Genomic DNA, 21,273 nt, shown 5'->3' with positions numbered 1-21,273 from the left:
TCCTTAAGAATATCACACATTAACCAAATGTATTCAGAACTTAAGTCTTTACATAGGGCAGGGAAATCACCCTAGCTGGGACAAGAAACAGTGCAGTCTGGAACTCAGCAGCATGTGAAACTAGGCAAGCGTAGTTCTTGTTGTTGCTGTTTGGTTTTTTGTTTTGTTTGTTTTTAAATGAGAGAGATTTTGCAGTTCCATATTCTGAGTACTTGTGTAATATTATCTAGCTGAACACACGACTGCAAAGTACCACATTCCTGGCATGCTGATAAAGTTCATCACTCCTGTCTCGAATGAGAAGCAGTTCCTTATGCTCTGGTGCAATGGCCTGGATGCCAAATTGCTGCCAACAGTTGAATGAAAGCATCTAACAGCATTTAAGATGCAATGTGCTAAGAGACGTGTTATGTGCAGCTGGAGAGTGGGCCTGGAAGGAAACCAGACCCCAGATATGCCATACATATTTAATGCAGCCCCACACCATAGGCGTGAAGACACTGAGACGTTTAGAGTGCCGTGGGGTGCAGTAAGCTACACCTCTGTGTTCAGCTTCATGTCTTGTTGCAGCACATCTCCATTCACGTGTGCCCCACTCTGGTCACATAAAGGTGCATTTGTTCTACAGAATACTTTCCCAATTTTAGGAAAGCAAGCAAGAGTTGGTAATAAAGAGCATGTCAGGACTGAAGAAACTTTTAAAGCTATGTTCTTCAGCCACTGCTTTTTTGGTTCTCTTTCCGCTTTTCAAAAGGAAACACATGGGTCTTGCTAAGGGCTCAACAAATAAACAGCAAGCTACTTACCCCATTATTATTACTCTTCCGTGCATTCACTGCCACTGCTGCTCTGCTTTTTATTCTCAAATGCAACAGCAGGTATGTCTTTACAGGACCAATGGGTTAAGCACAATTAATTCAAAAACAAATCACCATCTAAACACAGTATCAGGAGCAGCAGAGAGCCTTATTTTGCCTCCAGTGGCAGATAGCAATAGATAGTTTTATTTTTTACGACTACAAGGAAGAATTCTCTGCCTGTCCATCCAAGAGCTTATTTCACATTTGTAGCTGTAAGTTGAAAAGGAATGTTTTATTTGCTGCATTAGAGATGAAAACTGGTTTCAGGCATACAGAGATCTCCAAGACAAAGAGCTCAAGAAAGGGAGTAATAGGTATTCTAGCTGTCCCCAAAGATACTATTCTTCAAATGCAGCTTTCCCATTATTATGGCTTTCTGCACTCTGGGAATTCCACATCACTAGATCAGTAAGTCTAATGGGAAGCCACTATAATTGCACTCTGCTGCAATACCAGTTCCCAAGGCAGAATCATGACTGATTTTAGAGTAGGACAAGTTAATCCAGTACTCTACACCGGAGAACACCCATGTGCACACAGACTCCAAACACCGGTCTGTCCTTGACAGCTCCAGCCATCTCTTAGAAGTAAAAGATGGTGTTAGAGCCTCACTGAGCTAGCATATAACGGAACAAAGCTCAGATCTGGACAAGCTTTACATCATGTGGAGGCTGTACCTCCTTGTACATCAGCGCCTACCAAGGATTAAGGCCACATTCTTCATACAAAGCCTAATACTGTGTGCAGCAGCACAAAGCTAACACATGACTAACACAGCATGGTACTATGTAACAAATAAAGAAACCCAGGGCAAGAGAAATACTTCCATCAAATTCATCATTTTCTATGGAGATGACCCTGCCACAATGGCAGCAGGACAAGAAAATACGTTCCTTATGAAGCACTCATAGAGATGCAGTGTCAACCTTCATACTATTTTGGGACTATTGAGAGTAAATACAGGACAGGCCTGTTCTGACAGCAAGGGTACACACAGCTCCCCTGATGAAGATGAGGTACAGTAGACAACAGGGCTGATAAACACTCTTTGAGGCTGGCTCTCAGTTCTCAGAGCAAAAACCTTAAAGCCAAACAGATGCCCCACAGGGGCTTTGCCGGCCCTGAAAGCCTCCCCAGATGAGCTGAACACCAAGAGACGTTCCCCAGCTGCAGTCCCACATGCCAGGGGTATGAGAGGAATGAATGCCTTACTATGTTCACTGCAAAGAGTAACAATGGGAAGGTCAGAGGGAACATCAGACCAATTTTGATGTTAACAGGCTTTATGTCACGCTAAAGAGTTCCTTTCACTTCAGTCCCAATAACTCACTTATATTTTAGGGCAGACGGCCACACAGGCTAGATTAGAACCACCAGCTACAAACCAGTACAGTAGCTAATGCAAATCCAAACAGCATTTATTCAGTGCAGATGTACCTGCAGCTATGAGCAGCTCTCTCCTACCATTACAGATCTTATTAATAGCACTCTTGTCCTTTGGTTTGTATTTGTTTCCCAAGTCAAACAAGTAGGAATCTTTACAAAGAGACTTCTTTTCCTTGCTTCCTTCCATAGAAAGGCTATGACCAGCTTGATTTATTAGCAAGTCCTGGAGCAGGTGTCTTAAACATGAAACTGCCTGGAAACTGTCGTCTACTGACCACAGCATGTATCCATGGACAGATCATAGAACACCTTAACAGCAAAGATACCCTCTAAATTCCCAGGGCATGCTTATGTTCAAGTCTTCTGCCCAGCAGTTCTGATGCACAGCTTACACCTCATTCCCCAGAGGCACTCTTAACTTCCTAAAAGCCCAGAAAGGAGAAGTTACAAGGCAAGGTTCATACTTCAAGTCTGATTCTAGTGGACATGGACGGTCCTGGGTGCACATTTTATCTTCAAGCCACCACTCTCCTCTATTGGGGCCCACGAGGACAAGAACATATGATTGTATATGGTCAAAATTAATCCAGGAACACAACAGCAAAATACATTTTCTCCTACTCCAAAGAAGTTACCAAACTCTCATTAAGGATGACTGTAATTCATTCAAATCATCCAAGGGTAAAATAACGCAGAATACACAAGATACGGACTACAAAACTGCTGAAAATAAGAGTAATTAGTAGGATTACTGAAGAAAGAGAGGAAAAAGAAGTGTGGGAATTAACACATAAAGCCTGTTAAAGGCCAGACACTGAAAGAAGACGATCCATCTCTGCATTCCTTTCCTAAGAGGTAATGCTGCAAGTGTCACAGCAGCCAGCATTCCTTCAGTCCTCTCAAAACCCAGTCAAACAACTAACATAGCTCACATGCTCCATTTGCTAAAATCTAGGTTCAGCTCCTTAATCCTTCAGTGCTGCCTAAAAATAAAAAAGGGGAGGGGAATCATGAAAATGAATTCAGTTTTCAGAACTGTATCCCAAACTATGGGACATATCATTAAGCACAACACGTAAAATAAACAATCAAACAAAAAAGTAGAATAAGAAGCAGAATCACATAGTTGAGACTGGAAGTCTAGAGATCATCCATTCCAACCCCAGCTTACAGCACAGCCAACAACAGCAGGTTGCGGAGGATGCTGTCCAGTTCAGCTCTAAATGCTCCAAAGATGGAGACTCCATCACCACCTCTAAGCAAAGAAAAGAAAATTAGAAAATAAGTTAAGCATGGCATGTTGGGCATGTGGCTAATTATGTATGTGCTATGCTTCAGCCCTTAATTTTTATAGGCTGTTCTGTTGCAACACAAATACACCAGAGGCTGGAGCTAAACAACTCCGTAGCTGGAATTGTTCCAAATGACTCAAATGTGCTCTTAAAATATTTCTGTGATTACTGAAGGATCTTAGAACAAGACTCCATTGTAACCAGGCTGGGAAGGAGGGGGGGTAAGTTTAGAACACCCCTAACTCCCCAAACACCATTCTAATTTAGCCTGCTAAGTGCAAGCCATCTAATTTCCCAGGGATTAGTTTGGATATTTTGGCTTCAGCCCACCTTTAAATAACTTCCTGAAGTGGACTCACAATAAAGAACATTGGCTGCACTCTTTTAAAAAAGGTACTAATTGCCTTTCAAAAAAAGAAACGACAAAAATAGCTGCCTTATATTTTGCTTGTTGTGTCTGAGACCAACACAGCTGAAACGAGGCTGCTGTCATGGGCCATATGGCACCCAGCACATGACAGCACCCAGCATGAGTGACCCAGTATAAACCACCACTTGATCAAGAAAAGCATGCACAAACATTGAGTGGTTAATCTGCTGCAAGGTCAGTGTCATCTCTCCACCACTGACAAACTGATGCTGACTTGTACAGATAAACATCCACATGAAGTTGGCTGGTAGGGAGAGTTGCAAGACGATGGAATCACAGGATGCCCTGAGTTGGAAGGGACACATAAGGATCAGTGAGTCCAACCCCTGGCTCCACAAAGGAGAAACGGAAGAGCTCCACAGTCTGGATGTGACTTACCCCCGGCCTTAACACCTTCCTGCTAGTGCTGTGCCTCAAAGCAGCCCAGAACACAGCTCAGCATTTTCTAAGCCAGTGGTGTATATGCTACTACGTGTGGCTATGTTGGCATGGTACGCTTTCACTTTTGAAGATCTCTCTGTACAAATCCTTCATGAGAAGAGCAAGGGAAAACTTTTTAAGGGTTATATAAAGTACTCTGCTCTCCAACTTCAGTGATTTCACAATCAGCAATAATAAAAAACAAATCCAAACCCCCATGGGCTTAGAAAGGAACAGATGACCTAAGATGAAGGCAGCTGGAGCTGGCTGCAGCTTCTCCTTGTTATGGGTGGGTATGAGGAGCAGGGACAGAGCCGCCTACCACCCATACAGTGTCCAGCTCAGATCACCCCCTCTCTGTTCCAAGTCAAGTAAGAACACAGCTCTTTCATACACAACATGCACAGTGAAAGGCCGGAGAGGGAGAATGTGAATATGAACGTACAGAAGTGAGTAACAGCCAGGGAGGTGATCGCCTCCCACCACAAAGTACTCAAAATACATCTATCTTTTATGAACTTCACATATAAAACAAAAATCAGTGTTGTGCTAGTTGCGTGCCATGGGGAAATTTGCATTCACGATGATTAGGTCTGATGTGTTCAAGTCTGTTGTGTTGATGCCTCAACACAATTCAACAAATCATGTTATAGCCAGGTCTATCCGTTTGGTGCTTAATGCCCTGCACTGTACCACAAATAGGAGAGAAGGTGTTCATCTTGTGGACTGTATTTAAGGCCGTTTTTATCACGAATGAAGTATGCTAAGCTTTGCTTAGAAATAGATTTTTGGAATTTCAGGGTGCATTTCCTTTCTCACGAGGGTGATGAGAATTAGGAATTCAATCTCTAAGCAGAATTAAAGAAGGAATGAATTTTAATCCAAGATTAAACTCCAGCAGTAAAGCATAAAATCTAAAATCCCTTCAGCTTACTTTCGTGCAAATTTAATGAGGAAAACGTTGTTAACAGACTCAGTGACACAGCAAGGAAACTTGTGATGCTGTAAACTGAGGACACAAGAGGATGGTTTAAAAATGAAGTTTGCTGTTCCAAAAAGCAAAGAACCTACTCCTGTGCCAGGAGGCTTTTGGCCGTTTCCAAAAGGAGTGAGTTCAACACTCTTCCACTGGTTTAAATTTATTTAAAACAGCTGTGTTCTCAGAACAGCCATTCCCACTTCCTGCCCATTAAAACATTCCCAACCCATTTAAAAATAAAGGAGGGAGAAAAACAAGACAAAAATCTGATGCTGCGATGGCAGAACAAAATCCAAGTATTCCTGAGGGCGTCTCACTGAGCTTCCATGCTGCAGCACTGCTCTCCCACCAAACACCAAGGCATGACCCCAAGGAAATGCACTCACATCATTTCCTTGTTGGCAGGGCAGAAAGGTCACTGCCATCCTGGTCATTTAGACTGCAGCGTCTGTCTGCATTCCCATTAAATCTCTCAGGTTGTAAGACATTAGACCACAATGCAGCCGATACTTTTATGCTGTTTTCAGATACATTGTAACATAGGCTCTTTGAAACCACAATCCTTCATTCATGTTAAACTCAAAGCAGCTACAGAGTTCAGGGCACAACGCTGCATATGCATTTGTTAGGGGTTTAAGATTAGAAACATCTGTACAAGGTTAGATGCTCAGTTAACACTTCATACATGCAAACACGGAACTATATTAGGAGTAACAGAGGTTTTAAACTATCTGGCACTTGGAACCCAGCTACTGGAGTTGAGGAATTTTTCCTATTCCAGATAGAAGGAGAAAATGCTGGGATAGCTCAGGGACTGTCTAGCCTTTATAGCTGCACTGAGAAACAAACCAAGCGAATTATTGCACCTGTACTGATCTCCAAAAAGACTATAGGCATATATATATATTTAAATAGGCACAATTCCTGGCATTTTGTCATTTAACTCTGGCAATACTACCAATATATATTCGGCACACAAAGGCAAGGTATTGCCTAAGGAAAACTGTTTCCAAATTACACCAAGAGTTCTTTCTCTCTCAAACAGGTTTCCTACACAAGTAAGGACACAGACCTGCTCTGCACATCCACTACGAGCCCAGCACATGGCAGAAAAGAGGTCCTCTGTGTGCTAATACTTCCCTCTTGCTCCAGACAGCTTTTCTGGCAATGCTTTCTTAACTCACCTGTGAGTCAGTCCTACTGGAATGGTCTCTAATCTCACTGAGGTCCCAAAGGATCTTGTCACAACTGAATAAAGAGATGTTGGAGAGATCCTACTAATAATTAGGAAAAACGAATAACAATTCTGCTCTCCTTGTCTCAATGTGATCTTTGCAGTTGACATGAGGGGAGAGATGAGTGACTTTGTGCCCATTTGAATCAGCTCCGATCGCAGAAATGCCAGGAGGGAAACAACCATTATACCATTATACCCTAACACAAGCACACTGGAAAAAAACCCAGCAATGATTGCCAGAGTGATTCTGGATTGAATCAACGACACGATGATCCAAGAAGTTTGGATTCAGAATAAAATTCTTATTCAAAATATGGATGAAAAGAAATTGTGTCACAAAACTAAAAATAAATGCAGTGCAACACTCCAAGCTGCAAGCTTCTTTATCTTACTTTTTTTTCTCCATCAGAAAAAGAAAAGCCCCACACAAACACACAAGCCATGCTAAATAAACCTGGCTTAGCAAAGGGATATTATCCAATTTAACACCACGTCCTGCTTTTCGTGCACTTGAAGTTAATTCATTTGCACTATTTAGATGTGGATTTTATGTAGCTACACAGTATGCTAAAGATTCCACTTTGGCACCAGACTTGTTATGTACACAGGAGACAGATTTTTACATGACAGGATCTCATTCATCTCAGAAGCCAAGCAAGCAGCCATTCAGATTTTAAAACGACCATCCATATTGTCAAGAAGGAAAGCTGGCTGGCAAAGGCTGGAGCACACAGATCTATTTAAGATTACAAAGCTTATCACTCCATTGTCATTGGGAGAAAAGAAAACCAGGGTATTTTTCTGGAGGACAAGGCCAGGTCAAAGCCTTCTTAAGGCACTGAGGCTTCAGAGGTGAACAAAGACTTGCATTTTCTTACACATTTGGTCGCACTAAAAATGTTGCTGTATTCAAAATGCAAACTGTGTTTCTAAAGCCCTGTGCTACCAGCACAGCTGTAAGATGTGGGAGAATATCCTCACACTGCTGAGTGACAGGATGAAAATCAGTACCGAATGTGCAAAATGGACTTCTGCAATGGGAAATGTCAAAGACTGAACCACAGATGTCGGAGCACTGACCTCAAAAAGAGATTAAAAAAAATAAATCTATGCAACAAAATCTCTGTGCATAGAAAGCAATAAAACCTGGCTGGTGTGGGCAGGTGAGAGGGCAGTTCAAATGTCTGCTTTGTTAGTGTCTGTATCAGAGAAATAAGGTCAGCCATCCATCAAGTCAATGCACTCTCTTGCCTAGAAACCGGAGCTAACCAACATGGCCAACTGCTCAGCACTGCACGGCAGGACATGCAGACAGACTCCGAATGAATCTCCTGCAACAACGCTTCACTGCCCACAGCAAAGCACTCGGCTGCACTGCTCCACAAGTGCGCTGCGACGCAGGCTGCGTGCTGGCACCAATTAAAGGGTAACAAAAAAAGATTACAGACAAAGGACTGCAGCACACCACAGGGCCACACACTGCATCACAGGACACGCTGCTCTTTCTGCACAAGCTGGTAGGTCCTAATATGGCACGGCTGCTCCCCAGCCTCAAGCACCAAATACGGCACAGGCTGAGGAGAAGCCGGCTCCAGCTGGGAGAGGGTCCAAATTCCCAGTTCAGCTCATAGGCTGGCACTCAGCACACAGAGCTGAGCACAGTTTTCTGTACATGAGCAGGACTCCAGTTCACTGCTCCTCTTGAGCTCCAGAGATGAACCTGCCTGCTTCAGGGCAGGGCAGGAGGCAGCTCTGGGTGCCAGCTGTCCCCCAGGCTCATCCTGGGAAGGGTGCAGGGGCAGCATCCACAGGGATGGGGGAGAACAGAGTGGAGGAAAAGCACGGGATGGATATGAGGAAGGAAAGGGCCGGAATTAGAGGAAAATAGGAAGTCTGAGTTCTCAGCAATTAGACCTAAACCCAGCTACTCTCCGAAATGGAGGCTCCTGCATTCATTTAGATGGCAACATTTATTTATGTCATTTCCCCCCTGCTAAGGTTTTGTGGATCATCTTTCAAACTCATGCTATATTCCACAGTTGCTCAGTTACAGATCTGAACAAACCATTCCCTGCAGTCTGCCAAATGCAGAGAAAGAGAGCAAATGAATGCCTGGAGGATGAATCACCCTCTGGAAGTCATCTTACGGCCCCACACTGCTACAGATTAGTCACAACCTCACATACAGTAGAGAGAAAGAGGAAATGGTGAATCCATTAACTCCCGTGGCAGCGCACAGCCCTATAACTGCTGTTCCCACCCCTCGCCCCCTCCTAGGGAAAACAGGCAATTTTCCAAATCATTAGAATTTTCTTTCAGATTAGAAGAAATATGTTCTTCAACTCAAAGGGATAAATTAGGTATTAACACCCCTGAAACTAGTGAGTTTGTTCCAGCAGGGTTTCAAATGGCAAGCGGGAGCTGCGATTTGAAACGAGCCGACTGCAGGGATCGCAGCCGTGGTTTCAAGAAAACCGCTATGAAGCAAAATGCTGCGAGTGGGTTGGAGGCTCCCAGCAGCAGGCAGGAGCTCTGACACAGCGGGGATGAACAAACTTCCGCTGGTGCAAAAGGGATGACAGAACATACAACCCTGCTCAGGCAGCAGTGCCCATCAGAACCCCCTTGGGTTCATTCAAGCCCTTAGCAGAGCCACTCGGCAGCCCTGAGCCTCAGCTCTGCCATGCCTCAGTTCCTGAGTGCAGCTCAGCACATGCCCTCCACCAGCACTGCTAATGCCAAATGTTGCTGCTCTTCCAGGGAAAAAATAGCAGATGGGATTGCTGCTGCCAAGCTTTTGTCTCATGAAACCTTGAATTTCATCGATTGCAGACGATTCAAAACAAACAAATGTTTGCTGGATGGTCAGGGACAGCCCTCATTCTTGGCCAAGGCACAGACAAGCATCACAAACATGAGTTTCGCAGTTCATCAAGGCCCAGCTCTCAGCTGAACCTACAGGAACTACAGCAAAGCCACTACTTCTGTAACAAGCTTTTTTAAATGTAATTCCATCCAGAGTTCTCAACTATTCACCCAAACATTAGTTGATTCTCTACATAAAGCAGCATGTCCTGTATTTTACAGCAGAAAGCACAAGGAGGAGATGGGCATTTTCATGAGGAAATCACTTCAAGCTTTCAACAAGAGCAAATCAAGCAGCACTGGCAAAGAAAAAGCAGCTGAAAACATGAAGCTGTACAGGTTGCTCACTGACGGTACAGCGGGAAAACCCGGAATGTTCAACTTCCCAGGCTTTGTTATGGTAATATGTAAGAAAGGTATCTTTTCCAAAACACAGCAGCAAGTACCAATAGTGCTCCAGAAATCAGATTACAATGTCAGGTGGCTGTATTCTTAATGCAAACCAACTGTTATCGATCAAAATATAAGGAGTTTGGTTTCCATGGGTGTACCTTGCTTACCTTCACAACCACAGGTTTGTCCAACTTCGCAGCAGAGACAGCAATTCTGGTCCCTCCTTCCATTTCAAGTGAGCAGGTGTTAGAGTCTGCCAGAGTAATAACTGCCACAAAGGCCACAAGTTTGCTCATGTGTTACCTGTTTTCCACCAGTATGTTCAAAACTGACAACGAGTTCCCCAACAATTTGTACCTGTACTTTATTGCACATTTACATGCAGACAGACGGAATTACAGCCAGCCTATCAGGGTCAATTTGGGAGAACAAAACAAAAAGAAATCACACATGTATTTTCATGCTACCTCCTTTTGTTTGAACAGATGGCTGGATGTAACGTTAAGGTCCTTCCCTTTCAACATGGATCCATATAACCACTGAATATTTGGCAGGAGGAAGCTGTAGAGACGTGCCCATGGCCATAGAAGTATTGCTGCTGACCATTGTCATCTATCATGGAAAGGCCTAGTCAAGCAGGTGTTGCACTATATGCACAGAAGACTGAATCCCAGCCTATCACTGGCTTGTTACCACTCGATCCCAACCATTTCTTTCCTTCCCCTTTGTTCCAATACAGTAAATGAGCATAGCAATGCAGCAGCACAGTAGGTAAAATGTTGCCAATAAACCTGATCATTATCTTGTCTGTACTGCTTTTTTTTCCAGTGAGGAAAAAGAATTATTTCTCCTTCACTTTTGAATATACACAGTTAAAGTGTTAAAACAGTATGGATCAAGTATCACGTATCCCATTAACTTATGTATGTAGGTGAATTAACCAAAGCAGAACCACCCTGAGTGATCGCAGATACTGCACACTGCAATCAAGTAATGCATTCAAATAAGCAGCACAAATATTGCAGCCTGGGCACGTATCGCCGCCGTTGCAGAATATGCCCCACTTCATCTTAATGAGAAATGAGGCTGCTCAAGATTTCATTTGCATGCTTCTTTTGGAGACAGCTTCTAAGCCTACCCAGGAGCCCTAGAGTTTGTGTCATGGAACAAAGTCAATACATGATCCTTAAAGGCAAAGAACAGCAACAAGAGCTACTGCCACCCTACAGAGGAATGAACAGTCACGTACAGCTCACTGCTTTCTCTCCAGGCATTCCTTTGTCATCTCCAAAGAATACTTTATGTTAACCAAAGATTTGGTTAACATGCTCCCTTTGTCTTCTCCTCCCCATAAGAACAAAACAAAACACTGTTTGCAATACTCTTCTGAAGCATTCAACACTGATGATACTTTCGCATTGGCTTGCTTATCACAGTACACTTGGACATTCTGAAAGCTACATAACACTCCTACCAAGCATCTGCTTTTGCTATAAGGTACATTTGATGCTTTCTGAAGAGCACAACTTCAAGTCATCACACACAACAGAAAAAGGTGTTAGGAAACAAAAGAAAGGCAGGCTATATTTTGATGAAGCCCAAGTAGTACAAGAGAAAAAAGCAGGACCCCAGTTGTACTGATGCTCTTTATTTGCCTTTGTAAGCTTTCCACCCATCCCCTTCTCTTAAAACATAAACAAAGAAGGCCTTGGCATTAACTGTGATGTACTGATGCATGCTTTTAGAATTCCAGGACAGCCACAATCTACTTGCACGCTTTTACGTTATTACAGAAATAAATAATGCAGAACGTAATCATGCCCCTGCATTCTGAGGGACTTAAATACATCTACCATCACCAATACTGCATAACCATCTAACTTGAAAGTAGCTTTGGACAGCAGCCAGTTTCATATCTAACCAAATAGTGAGCTGTGAATCTAACTGACATCTCAAAAGCAACTCAAAAGTACTAAGCAAAGCAGACAGGCTCTTTGTCAAGCTAACCTTCCAAGCCACGTTGTCCTACAAATCATCAGGATGCCAATAAGTGAATTCCCATACAGCAACCTTGGCTCAGGCAGGTAGGCAGCCCTATAATTTACACGATTAGCATCCTCACAGACAAAGGCTCACAGGATGATTTCTTAGCTAAACACGGCCTACAGAAACAACTCTTTATTTCTTCACCTCCTCGAGGAGACAAATAACAACCAAAAAGCATCGACATACAACGCGATGTAGTATCTTACTGAGAGTCAGTAGCTGATTTCTCTAACTCGAGGGGAAAAAAAAACACAATGTATTTCTATACCATCATGTTCAGTAAGGTTTGAAATCCATTTCATTTCACAAAAATAAGCGTGGGACTGAAATAACGAGCAAGTTCACCTGGGGAGACAATATCTACTTCAGTCTAGGTGTCTCAAATGGAAACAACAGAAGAAATGTGGCACAATTACCCTGAGAGGTACAAGATGCAAACCAGCATGTGAACAGATAGGACAAATTTGGGGTAAAGTCTACAGTTCTCCAAGGACTCCAGCTGAAGGGTTTGATGAGGTGGAGCCTCAGTGCAAGGGCAGGACAGCCCCCACTGCCACCAGGATGATCCGAATGGCAAATGCTGTGTACATGCAGGTGGGTTTGCAAAACAGGGTCCAGCTCTAAGGATGGCGCATACACTCATCAAAGGGATAAAACTGTGGAGGTTACAGCTAGGAAATTCTGCCACAATCACAGATAAAGGAGCACAAGGGAGAAGCTGGTTGGGAAGTTGTGCAAGATCTGACAGTTGCAGCAGCAAAGCCTGCACTTTCAACAGCTTCTATTAGGAAGTTCCCACGCTCAGAGCCCATTTACCTATGGAATGAACAGGGCTGCGATATGGGATGCTTCATAACATTAAACAAATTAAAGTATATCCAAATTTACAACACCAAGCAAGACAGGAAATTTTGCTGTGTGTCTATGCATGACATGGCTTTATGCTATTGATGTCTCCAGATGTAGCGGAGAGGAACAGAACAAGATTTAAGGAGACTGCAATGTCTGTATTCTAAAGAGGCTGCATGAAGTTCCAGTTAAGAAGCAAGAGAAAGAAAGCACCCCTCTTCCTGGCAGCAATTCCCCTGCCTTCCCCAGGAGCAACCTAATGTAACCTAAGGTGCAACCTCTTCAAACTGCAGCTTGCTTTATGGCAAGTCCTGTATGCAAAATGCTTCCCAACGTGCTTGGGAAAAGCAAGTTATATAAACAGCAAAGATAAACTCCTCCTTTGACAACATCCTTCATGCATCTGCCGAAGGTTTACAAGTTCTAATGAAGACCAGATTCCTCCCCAGCCATCACAGGAAAGCAAGAGGAGCAGCGTTCTGCCCTATGTAGTACGACTAGTAGAGACCTCAGATTGTTCCCAGAATTGTTTGCCTCCCAGGTCTTGACTTAATTACAACAGGACATGCACACACAAAGCAAGGAATGAATCATTGCTCATCCTGCCATTTTCTTTTTTCTTTCTGTTTTGTTGTTGTTGTTGTTCCCAAATCTCTTCAAGCCTCTGAGATGTTGTTGTAGCTCTAAAAGAACAAGCAGCAGCTGCTTTCCAGCCATTTCCCACCTGAAGGACTAAATCCATGAGGCCCACAGCCAACCAAGGGAGCAAGGTGTCACCTGTGACTGAGCCACCCCGGCACTGCCCCACATTCAGGCTCCAGCTCAGTGGGGTCACATCAGTCTCCTCACCTTCCCCATGTTTTCTCATCCCACCTACCAATGGGTTCGCTGGTTTTCCTCTCCCTTTACCAAAGTTCTATTGCTCCTTCTTCTCAAGACTGTTTCTGACTCCCTTATCTTTTGTGTAGCACCTCTACTTCCGAGAGCTCATGATGCCAACATGTTTGTTCCTCCCAGTATCTGTACTGCCAGAATCAAGTCAGTTCCAAGTAGCATTAACCAGAGAACCACAGAACCGTTTGAGTTGGAAGGGACCTCCAAGGATCATCTAATCCAACTCCCCTGCAATGAACAGGGAGGTTCAGCCTGCATTTGGTTAGTAAGAGTGCAAACATTTAATTCAAAACGATTAACCTCCTCTGCTTATGCTTATTTTGCTTTTATTATGTTAAACAGAGTCCATCAGACACACAGGATGCAGGAAGTGAGGGCCTTCACAGGTTCAGCTGAATTGGTACAAATCCATTTGCGCTTACTTTCCCTTTGACACAGCAGATTTTGATGTTACTTCAAATCCACATCCAGCCCACATGAGCAACACCAAAGACCGACAGCACATGGATCACATTGGCCAAATACAACCACGCGCTTCCACATTTTAAACAGCATCAGATCCCTTGCAAACAAGGCAAGGCCTACATCAGCTCAAAAGCAGCGCATGGTTTGCCTGCATAGAAACAGTCACCAAAATAACCGGAGCAGGGACAGCCAAGTGAGTCCCACGGGATGTGCTGCATGGGCACGGAGCGGCCCCCCGCAGCCCACAGGGAGCACCAAGCGGGAGCCTGCGGGTCCGGACACGGCACAGCCACCCCCGGCACGGGCTCTCCTTGAGGCGGCGATGATTTTGTATAAGAGAAACATGTGCCGTCAGGAGACGTGACAAAACACAGCACCTCCACCGCCAGCGAGACAAAAACCGGCCAACACGGAACCGCGCTGAAGATGCGCGAACTAATACAGCCCATTGTATTTTGGCGAGGACACAAATTAAGCCGTTTTCCCCTCAGACGGAAGGCCGGCACACGGCAACCGCTCCCCGCCCTGCCGGGAGGCAGCCACCCCGCTCCGAGCCCTGACCGCCCCCCCGGCCCCTCGCTGCGGGGCACGGCCGGCACCGGGTCCCGAGGCAACGGCGCCCACCGCTTCCCTCCCGCAGCCCCCGGAAGAGGCGGGAGCCTCCCTTCAGGTTAAGGCCCCGGGCCCCAAGCAGCCGCCGGGCTCGGGCCTGACCCGGCCCCCCCCCGCCGGCCTCACCTCCTTCAGCTGCTCCATCTCGGCGCGGATGGTCTCGTACTCCAGCTCCAGCTCCTCGTACTGCTGCTTCAGCTGCTGCTTCTCCTCCAGCACGGCCAGCCCGTACTCCGCCGCCTGGATCTTCTCGCGGGTGGTCTCGCCCAGCTCCTGGAAGAGCCGCTTGATCTCGTTCCGCAGCCACTCGGGCTCCGACTCCATCACCAGCCGGGCGTACTCCTCCTCCTCCATGCCCAGCGACATGTCGGCGGTGGGGGCACCGCAGCCGGCGGGCGGAAAGGCGAACGCGCGGCCCGTCCCCCGCTCCTAGCAACGCCGCGGCCCGCGGTCGGCCACGGCCCCCCCTCCGCCGGCAGAGCCCGCTCGGGCGGCCATCCACGGGCGCAGCGCTGCGGAGCGCCCCTCGCACCGCGCCGCCGCCGCCGCGAAACTCGCCTTGAGCGCCGACCGCAGTGCAATCATTCAAAGGGAACGGCCGGCCCGGCGCCGCGCGGCACGCTGGGAGCTGTAGTCCGGACGGCGCTGCCGCCCCGCGGGGAGCCCCGCTCGCAGGACTACGTCTCCCACAATGCACCGCGGCGGCACCGCCCGCGGGGAGGGGAGGAGGAGGCGGCGGGGCTGAGCGGAGCGGAACAGAGCGGCCTCTGCTGGGATCGGGGCGGCCGCGCCCTGTTGGGGTTGGAATGGAGCGAGGGAAGGGGCTGAAGGCAGCGACGGGAAACGGCCTCCAGGGTCTGTCTCGCATCACCCCTCTACGCTTATAATAAACACTGCGTTTTCTTCTGCCTCGGATGTTCTGAGCCTTCATTGTGCTCAGGCTTTACGCTGCAAATCGGGACTCAGACAAGCCCCAGCTTTGTGCCCTCCCCGGAATTGGAATTTGCCTGTAACAACTCATTCTTGAGGGCATTCAGCTCGTATCCTGAAAATGGATGGGCTTACAATTAAGTGGTGATCCTTAGTCAGTTTTTGAGATGAATAGAGATAATAGTTCAGACAACTTCCCCTCGGAATTCATAGAATTGCTCAGGTTGGAAAAGGCCCTCAAGATCACCGAGTCCAACCACAGCCTAACCATATACCCTAACCATATACCCTAACCATATACCCTAACCACATACCCTAACCATATACCCTAACCACGTACCCTAACCATATACCCTAACCATATACCCTAACCATATACCCTAACTAACAGCCCTCCGCTAGATCATCTCCCTGAGCACCACATCCAAATGGTTTCTAAACACATCCAGGGATGCTGACTCCACCACCTCCCTGGGAGCCCATTTCAGGTCTTAACAACCCTTAATGTAAAGAAGTTTGTCCTGATAATCCAACCTAAACCTCCCCTGGTGCAACCTGAGGCCATTTCCCCTCATCCTGTCACCGGTGAGAAGTAAACCCAAGCTTTGGCAGTAGGTTTCACTCTTTGCTATTGCTCCACACTGCTCAAGATGCAAAGGAAAACGTCCAGCAGTAACTGTAAATATCGCTATTTCCAAAGCATTTCTGAACAGCCCAGGAAACAAGAGCAGCTTTTCAAAGCTGAGGCTCTTGTGATCATTCAAGGTAATGATGTAGCATAACAAAAGTTTGTAATGACTGAATGAGCACAGCCCAGCCTGTGCCCATGGCGTCCTCTGGGTGCAGCCAGAGGTCACAGCCTATTTCATTGTCAGTTCACTGTCTCTAAACTCCATCAGTGCAAAGACACCGTTGAAGGAAGGCTGTGCAGGAGGTAGGGAAGAACTGGGATAACATCTCAGGTTGTTTCCTGAGGTGGGTGATGATGACGGACTATCACACGAGGCTGGTCGCAATTCAGCCTGTCCACAAGCTTCGTGTATGGACAAGTAGCAAATTACCATTATCTCCTATTTCTTCCCATTTTCTATTTAAGAAAAAAAAATAAAATGACTTTAGCAAAAAAGGAAAATGCTCTGGGACGGGATCAATGTTTGTGTGTGGTACAGCGATGACCTTTCTTAACCATAAGACATTTCAAAACAAGAACCTGAAAGTGACTGAAAGCTTCAGGTATTCACTGGTAACTGATAAGCTGAGAAGTAGGTGAGCTGCCGGCAGAAAGCTGCCGGAGGGAATGTGTGCATGGAGGGAACAAGCAGAGGAATTACAGATCACAAAATGGAATTCTTAGGACATCTCAGTATAAGGAGAAAAAATGTGACTTAGCTTTCAAGATTGGACAGAATGCCTTGGCTGGGTGTGGGGAGCACAGGACACACACACTGCCTGCTGCCTGACCCAAGTGTTGAGATGCCCAGGCCTATCAGTGCTGGCCTTTTGCTGGGAGCTGAAGAGGAGGGAAGGATGGGGGGTCCAAGTAACAACATGTCTGGCACACCATCTGCCAGGTGTAGCAAGGACCAGATGCTCAATTTACTTCCTTATTCTGCCATGATAGAACAAGCCTGTCTACCTATATTCTTGCCTTACAAGGCAGCAGTCTGACATGGCTTTACCAGGCCTGCAGGTCTGTGCCTACATCAGCCCAAACAGCCGCTCTATCTCTTCCCAGCTCACCTGTAGGAAAGGACCATGTTTGTGTTTCACCCCACTGCCTGTTTGGAGGAAAACCTTCCCTTTTAAACCATGTCTGTGTGCCGGATTGACAAGCAGTAAATGAGCTGCCATTGCTCCGTCTCTTTTGATGAAGTAAACACACCTGTGTTTGGATTTAAGCCAGACCCATTTTCTTTTAGATAAATCATCCAGGCACATGTTTAAACTGAAGCAAAACAAGAATCCACTCAGTAATGTACCAGTATAACTACAACAGAAAGAAAAACAACACTGCAGTGCTATTTCTCCTTTCCCCTCCGTCTTCATGTTGTAACTTGAGAGGGTCTCAGGTTCTGGAGGTTGCTTACAAAGGAGAAATACTGTATGCAGTATGGACTTGGCTGGCACAGATTTGCTTTTCTCTGCATAAGAAATATTTCTACTTCTACCAGCATGAGAAAAGACATCCATGTATTTCTTATAAGCTCTGGAAGGAGACAAGCACAGCCAGAGCTTGCTTTTGGCTGCAGTCAGAAGCAGCAGGACCTTCATCACTGAATTACACCAAGTTTATGTGCCATGAGTAAAATCAGTATGTTGGCCCCAGAGTGGATGCAGTGATAACACCAATGGGTCACAGCAGATTTGGTGCTGCTGAAGAACACTTAAGCCACCCCTGCCTTGTGCCCCAGCTCTGGTATGGGCACCTCCTGCTCCATCATTTTTCCTGAAGTGCTTATCTAAGGAAAAGAGCTAGGAAGCATTTCTGCAATCAAGTGATTTCTTCACTGCTAGAATATCTTCCTGGTGATGCCAGTTTTCCTGACACAGAGCAAGTCTCAGATTACTGCCCCAGAGCCCAAGGATTGCATCAGATCTGCTTCCAATTCAAGACAAGGCTCACGTGAAAGTCACTTTCAACTCTTTCTGCTAAGTGAGCACACTTCTGTGCACCTTGGGGCTCAGCCAGAACTTGATCTATTGTGAATGACTTAGTGCCATTCAGTGACACACGCACTTTAAAGCGGAGCACTTTCCCCCTGTTATCAAAGCCATACTCTAAGTTACATCTCCTGCTGAGACATGTGCGCACTGCACTGCTAGGTAGATAAGCAAGGTGCAAAATGACCGCAGTTCCTTCTCTACCCATTTTGCTTTTTTTTTCCTAGGCACAGCACTCCTCCTTACCAAATCTCTAGGTCTAGATAAAGGAAAAAAAATCTGTGGAGTTAATTGCATTAATTAAAAACCTCATCAACTAAATAATTCACAGAAAGTCTGAGCTCGTTGCCGCTTCCTTCTAAGTACGTTATATAAGCGTCAATTACAAGAAGATCAAGTTTAAATAAAAATCAGAAGTTATTTCATTTTGGACAGAGGAAGCAGCTTCTTGGTGGAGGCAGGCAGAGATCACAGCATGCATGGAAATAGCTGCAGCACAGGCGGCTCCCTGACAGCATCACAAAGGAGGCAGGGTGTGATCCAGCACTAAATTAACCAGTGCTTTCAGCGCAGAGCTAAGAGTTATGGAACAGGCAGGTAGGTGTTTCGGTTATTTTTTAATGCTGCTTCCACTGATGTATTTTAGGAATTCACTGACATCTGCTCTCTCTCTATATATATATATTTTTCCCCATTAATTTCTAATAGCTGGAATTCCAGAAGAGCTGTTTGAAATATAACTAACATGTTTTATCCAAGCAATATGTATTATTATGGACAATTTCTGCACCTGCTAATTGAGGCAGGGTTCAAATGTTTGGAAATATTATCATGTGGATTCAATACTGTAAATAGGAGGTTCCTATTTGATACGTATGGTTAGAAATAAATAGATTTGTACCTTAGCCTTTGGGGGTTTTTTATGTCTATTTAGAGATAATAATATACGGATATTTGTGTCTGAATTACAAACTGCCTTCTGTGTATCTGCAGAACAGAGGCCTGTTATGAAGCAAACTCACAGTATTATACAGGTAATGACACTCTATGTAGCACAAATGGAATGAATGCTAATGGTCCTATACGTGAACAGAATAGCAGCTGTTCTTATAGGTGGTAATGAATTCAAATGGTAATCCCAGCCCATCTTTACAGCGAAGTCTGCTAGCGAAATGTTACTGTAAATGAAAATCCACATCACATCTGATGCCCAGAACGTAACTAGCATTCTCCTGATTCCATTTAAGCCCAATGACACATAAATATCTCATGTGTGTTCCAGATCTGTCAATAATTATGCTTAAAAAAAGACAAACCCTATTAGTTCAGTGAAAATAGCTGCACTGTGGTCTTGAAGTCATTGTGGCCATTAGCTTTTAAGAGCACATCATTTATTGTTAACTCATCCGTGTATTTTGCTCTTGCACCTCCTGTTTCATTCCAGTCTCCCTGAGCTCTCCTTGCTTTCCCAGCCTCCCCTGCTCAGACCAAGAAAGAAAGCTCAGCCTAAAGAAAGCCTAAAGCTCAGACTAAAGAAAGCAGGGTTTCGACCAGCAGTATCTGTCTCAGACCCCAGCACTGACTGAGGAGACTGCAGGCCAACTTCTGCCATTCATTTGTATCACTTCAAAGATCCTATTCACAGGAGTAAAATTCCTTCCCTAAGTTGTCTGCAGGATCATGCTTCATGATAGGAGCCAGCGTGGCTGGAGAAGTGTTTTATATTGCTTTACTATTTTTAGTCCAGTAAAGAAGGGGGATACTCTCTTCAAGTGCAACATAACCAGATAAAAGCACATTAACTCGACTTCATCGTGGCATATAACTTACAGCTAATCTGGCCTAAAGGAAATTGTATAACCTGGTGTACATTCTTCTATTACATAGCACGGGCAAATGAAGTGTCACTGCTGGACTGACTTTTTATTGTTTGGGTGCTGACTCTGCGCTCTTCAGAGCACATCCTGTATGTTTCTTTATATGGTACATATTTGTAGGGGTTATGCTTCCCTAAGAGCATGAAAGAATCCCTCCGGCCATATAGGAAATTTGTTTTTGAGAGTGGCCAGTAAGTAGATTTTGTCTGTTGTGGAAAATGTGAGTCAGACCCATGTAAAAAAGCACAGAAAACAAGCTGCTGAAAGGAATGCTTGACATTTGTGTAACAGCCTTCAGATATGGTTCACAAAGCTATGCAAGGATTATCTGAATATTTGATGTAGATAACTACTATTTATATAGCTCGATATCTCTGTGGTAGCCACGTAACAACTATAAAGTATAACACCTTTCACATAGAAGTATGCATTAATTTCTGGAGCTGGCTCTGTATGCTGGGTGCTTTATGTGTTGAGTTTCCACCCTAATGCTGGATGTCCAGTCAGTGGCAGCCACCAATCTAGAGTAAACCCAGCAAATGTAGACACACGTACCTGTAAAGTACTGGGTATGTGGAATGCACTTGGAGGTTGGCAGGTAGTCACAACTCACTCAGCTGGAGGAGGTCCACAAATCACGATTTCCTCTTCTCATCTCTACAATACACTTTCTTGTTTCAGAAATGAAAGTCAAGTTTTGTTTTGTTGAAGCTCTCACATGAGAAATCCTCTGTTCTCTGCACTAGTTGGATGATGATTCTCTGGAGAAGAACAAGTGCCTCCCTTCCCTTCTGCACAGCATAGCACATCCTCTAAGGGAAGAGCTTTTGCACCCACCCCATATTTGGTCTGGCCTAAAGAACCGAGTGGTAACTCAAGGTGCTTCCCACCAACAGCTCGCTTGTTTGGACACTGCATTCTGGTTATCTGAGGGGAAACCTGGCCAAAGCCACAGCCTTGCTATGGTTTGTGCCTGAAGCCTGTACAGAGAGATTTCTAAAGGAGAGGAAGAAATCAGACCTCATGCAGTACCTTTGAAAATCTCTCCCTAAAGGCATAACTCAAAAAGCCATTAAT

General features: G+C 45.2%; 1 protein-coding gene across 2 annotated transcripts in view; it reads right to left on the bottom strand.

The window, feature by feature from the left end:
• The window catches only part of BICD2 (BICD cargo adaptor 2), a 64,026-nt gene extending 48,781 nt beyond the window's left edge, over window positions 1–15,245 (bottom strand). For both annotated transcript variants that reach the window (XM_072347040.1, XM_072347039.1), the window contains exon 1: window positions 14,855–15,245. In XM_072347040.1, the coding sequence (XP_072203141.1) occupies window positions 14,855–15,094 (240 nt within the window). In that variant the 5' untranslated portion in view covers window positions 15,095–15,245. The remainder of the gene's footprint in view (window positions 1–14,854) is intronic.
• Window positions 15,246–21,273: the final 6,028 nt, after the last annotated feature.

This window comes from Excalfactoria chinensis, chromosome 12, assembly GCF_039878825.1.
Source record: "Excalfactoria chinensis isolate bCotChi1 chromosome 12, bCotChi1.hap2, whole genome shotgun sequence".
Classification (NCBI taxonomy): Eukaryota; Metazoa; Chordata; class Aves; order Galliformes; family Phasianidae; genus Excalfactoria; species Excalfactoria chinensis.
The sequence above is the reverse complement of the archived record's forward strand: the minus strand, read 5'-3'. Positions and strand labels throughout refer to the sequence as shown.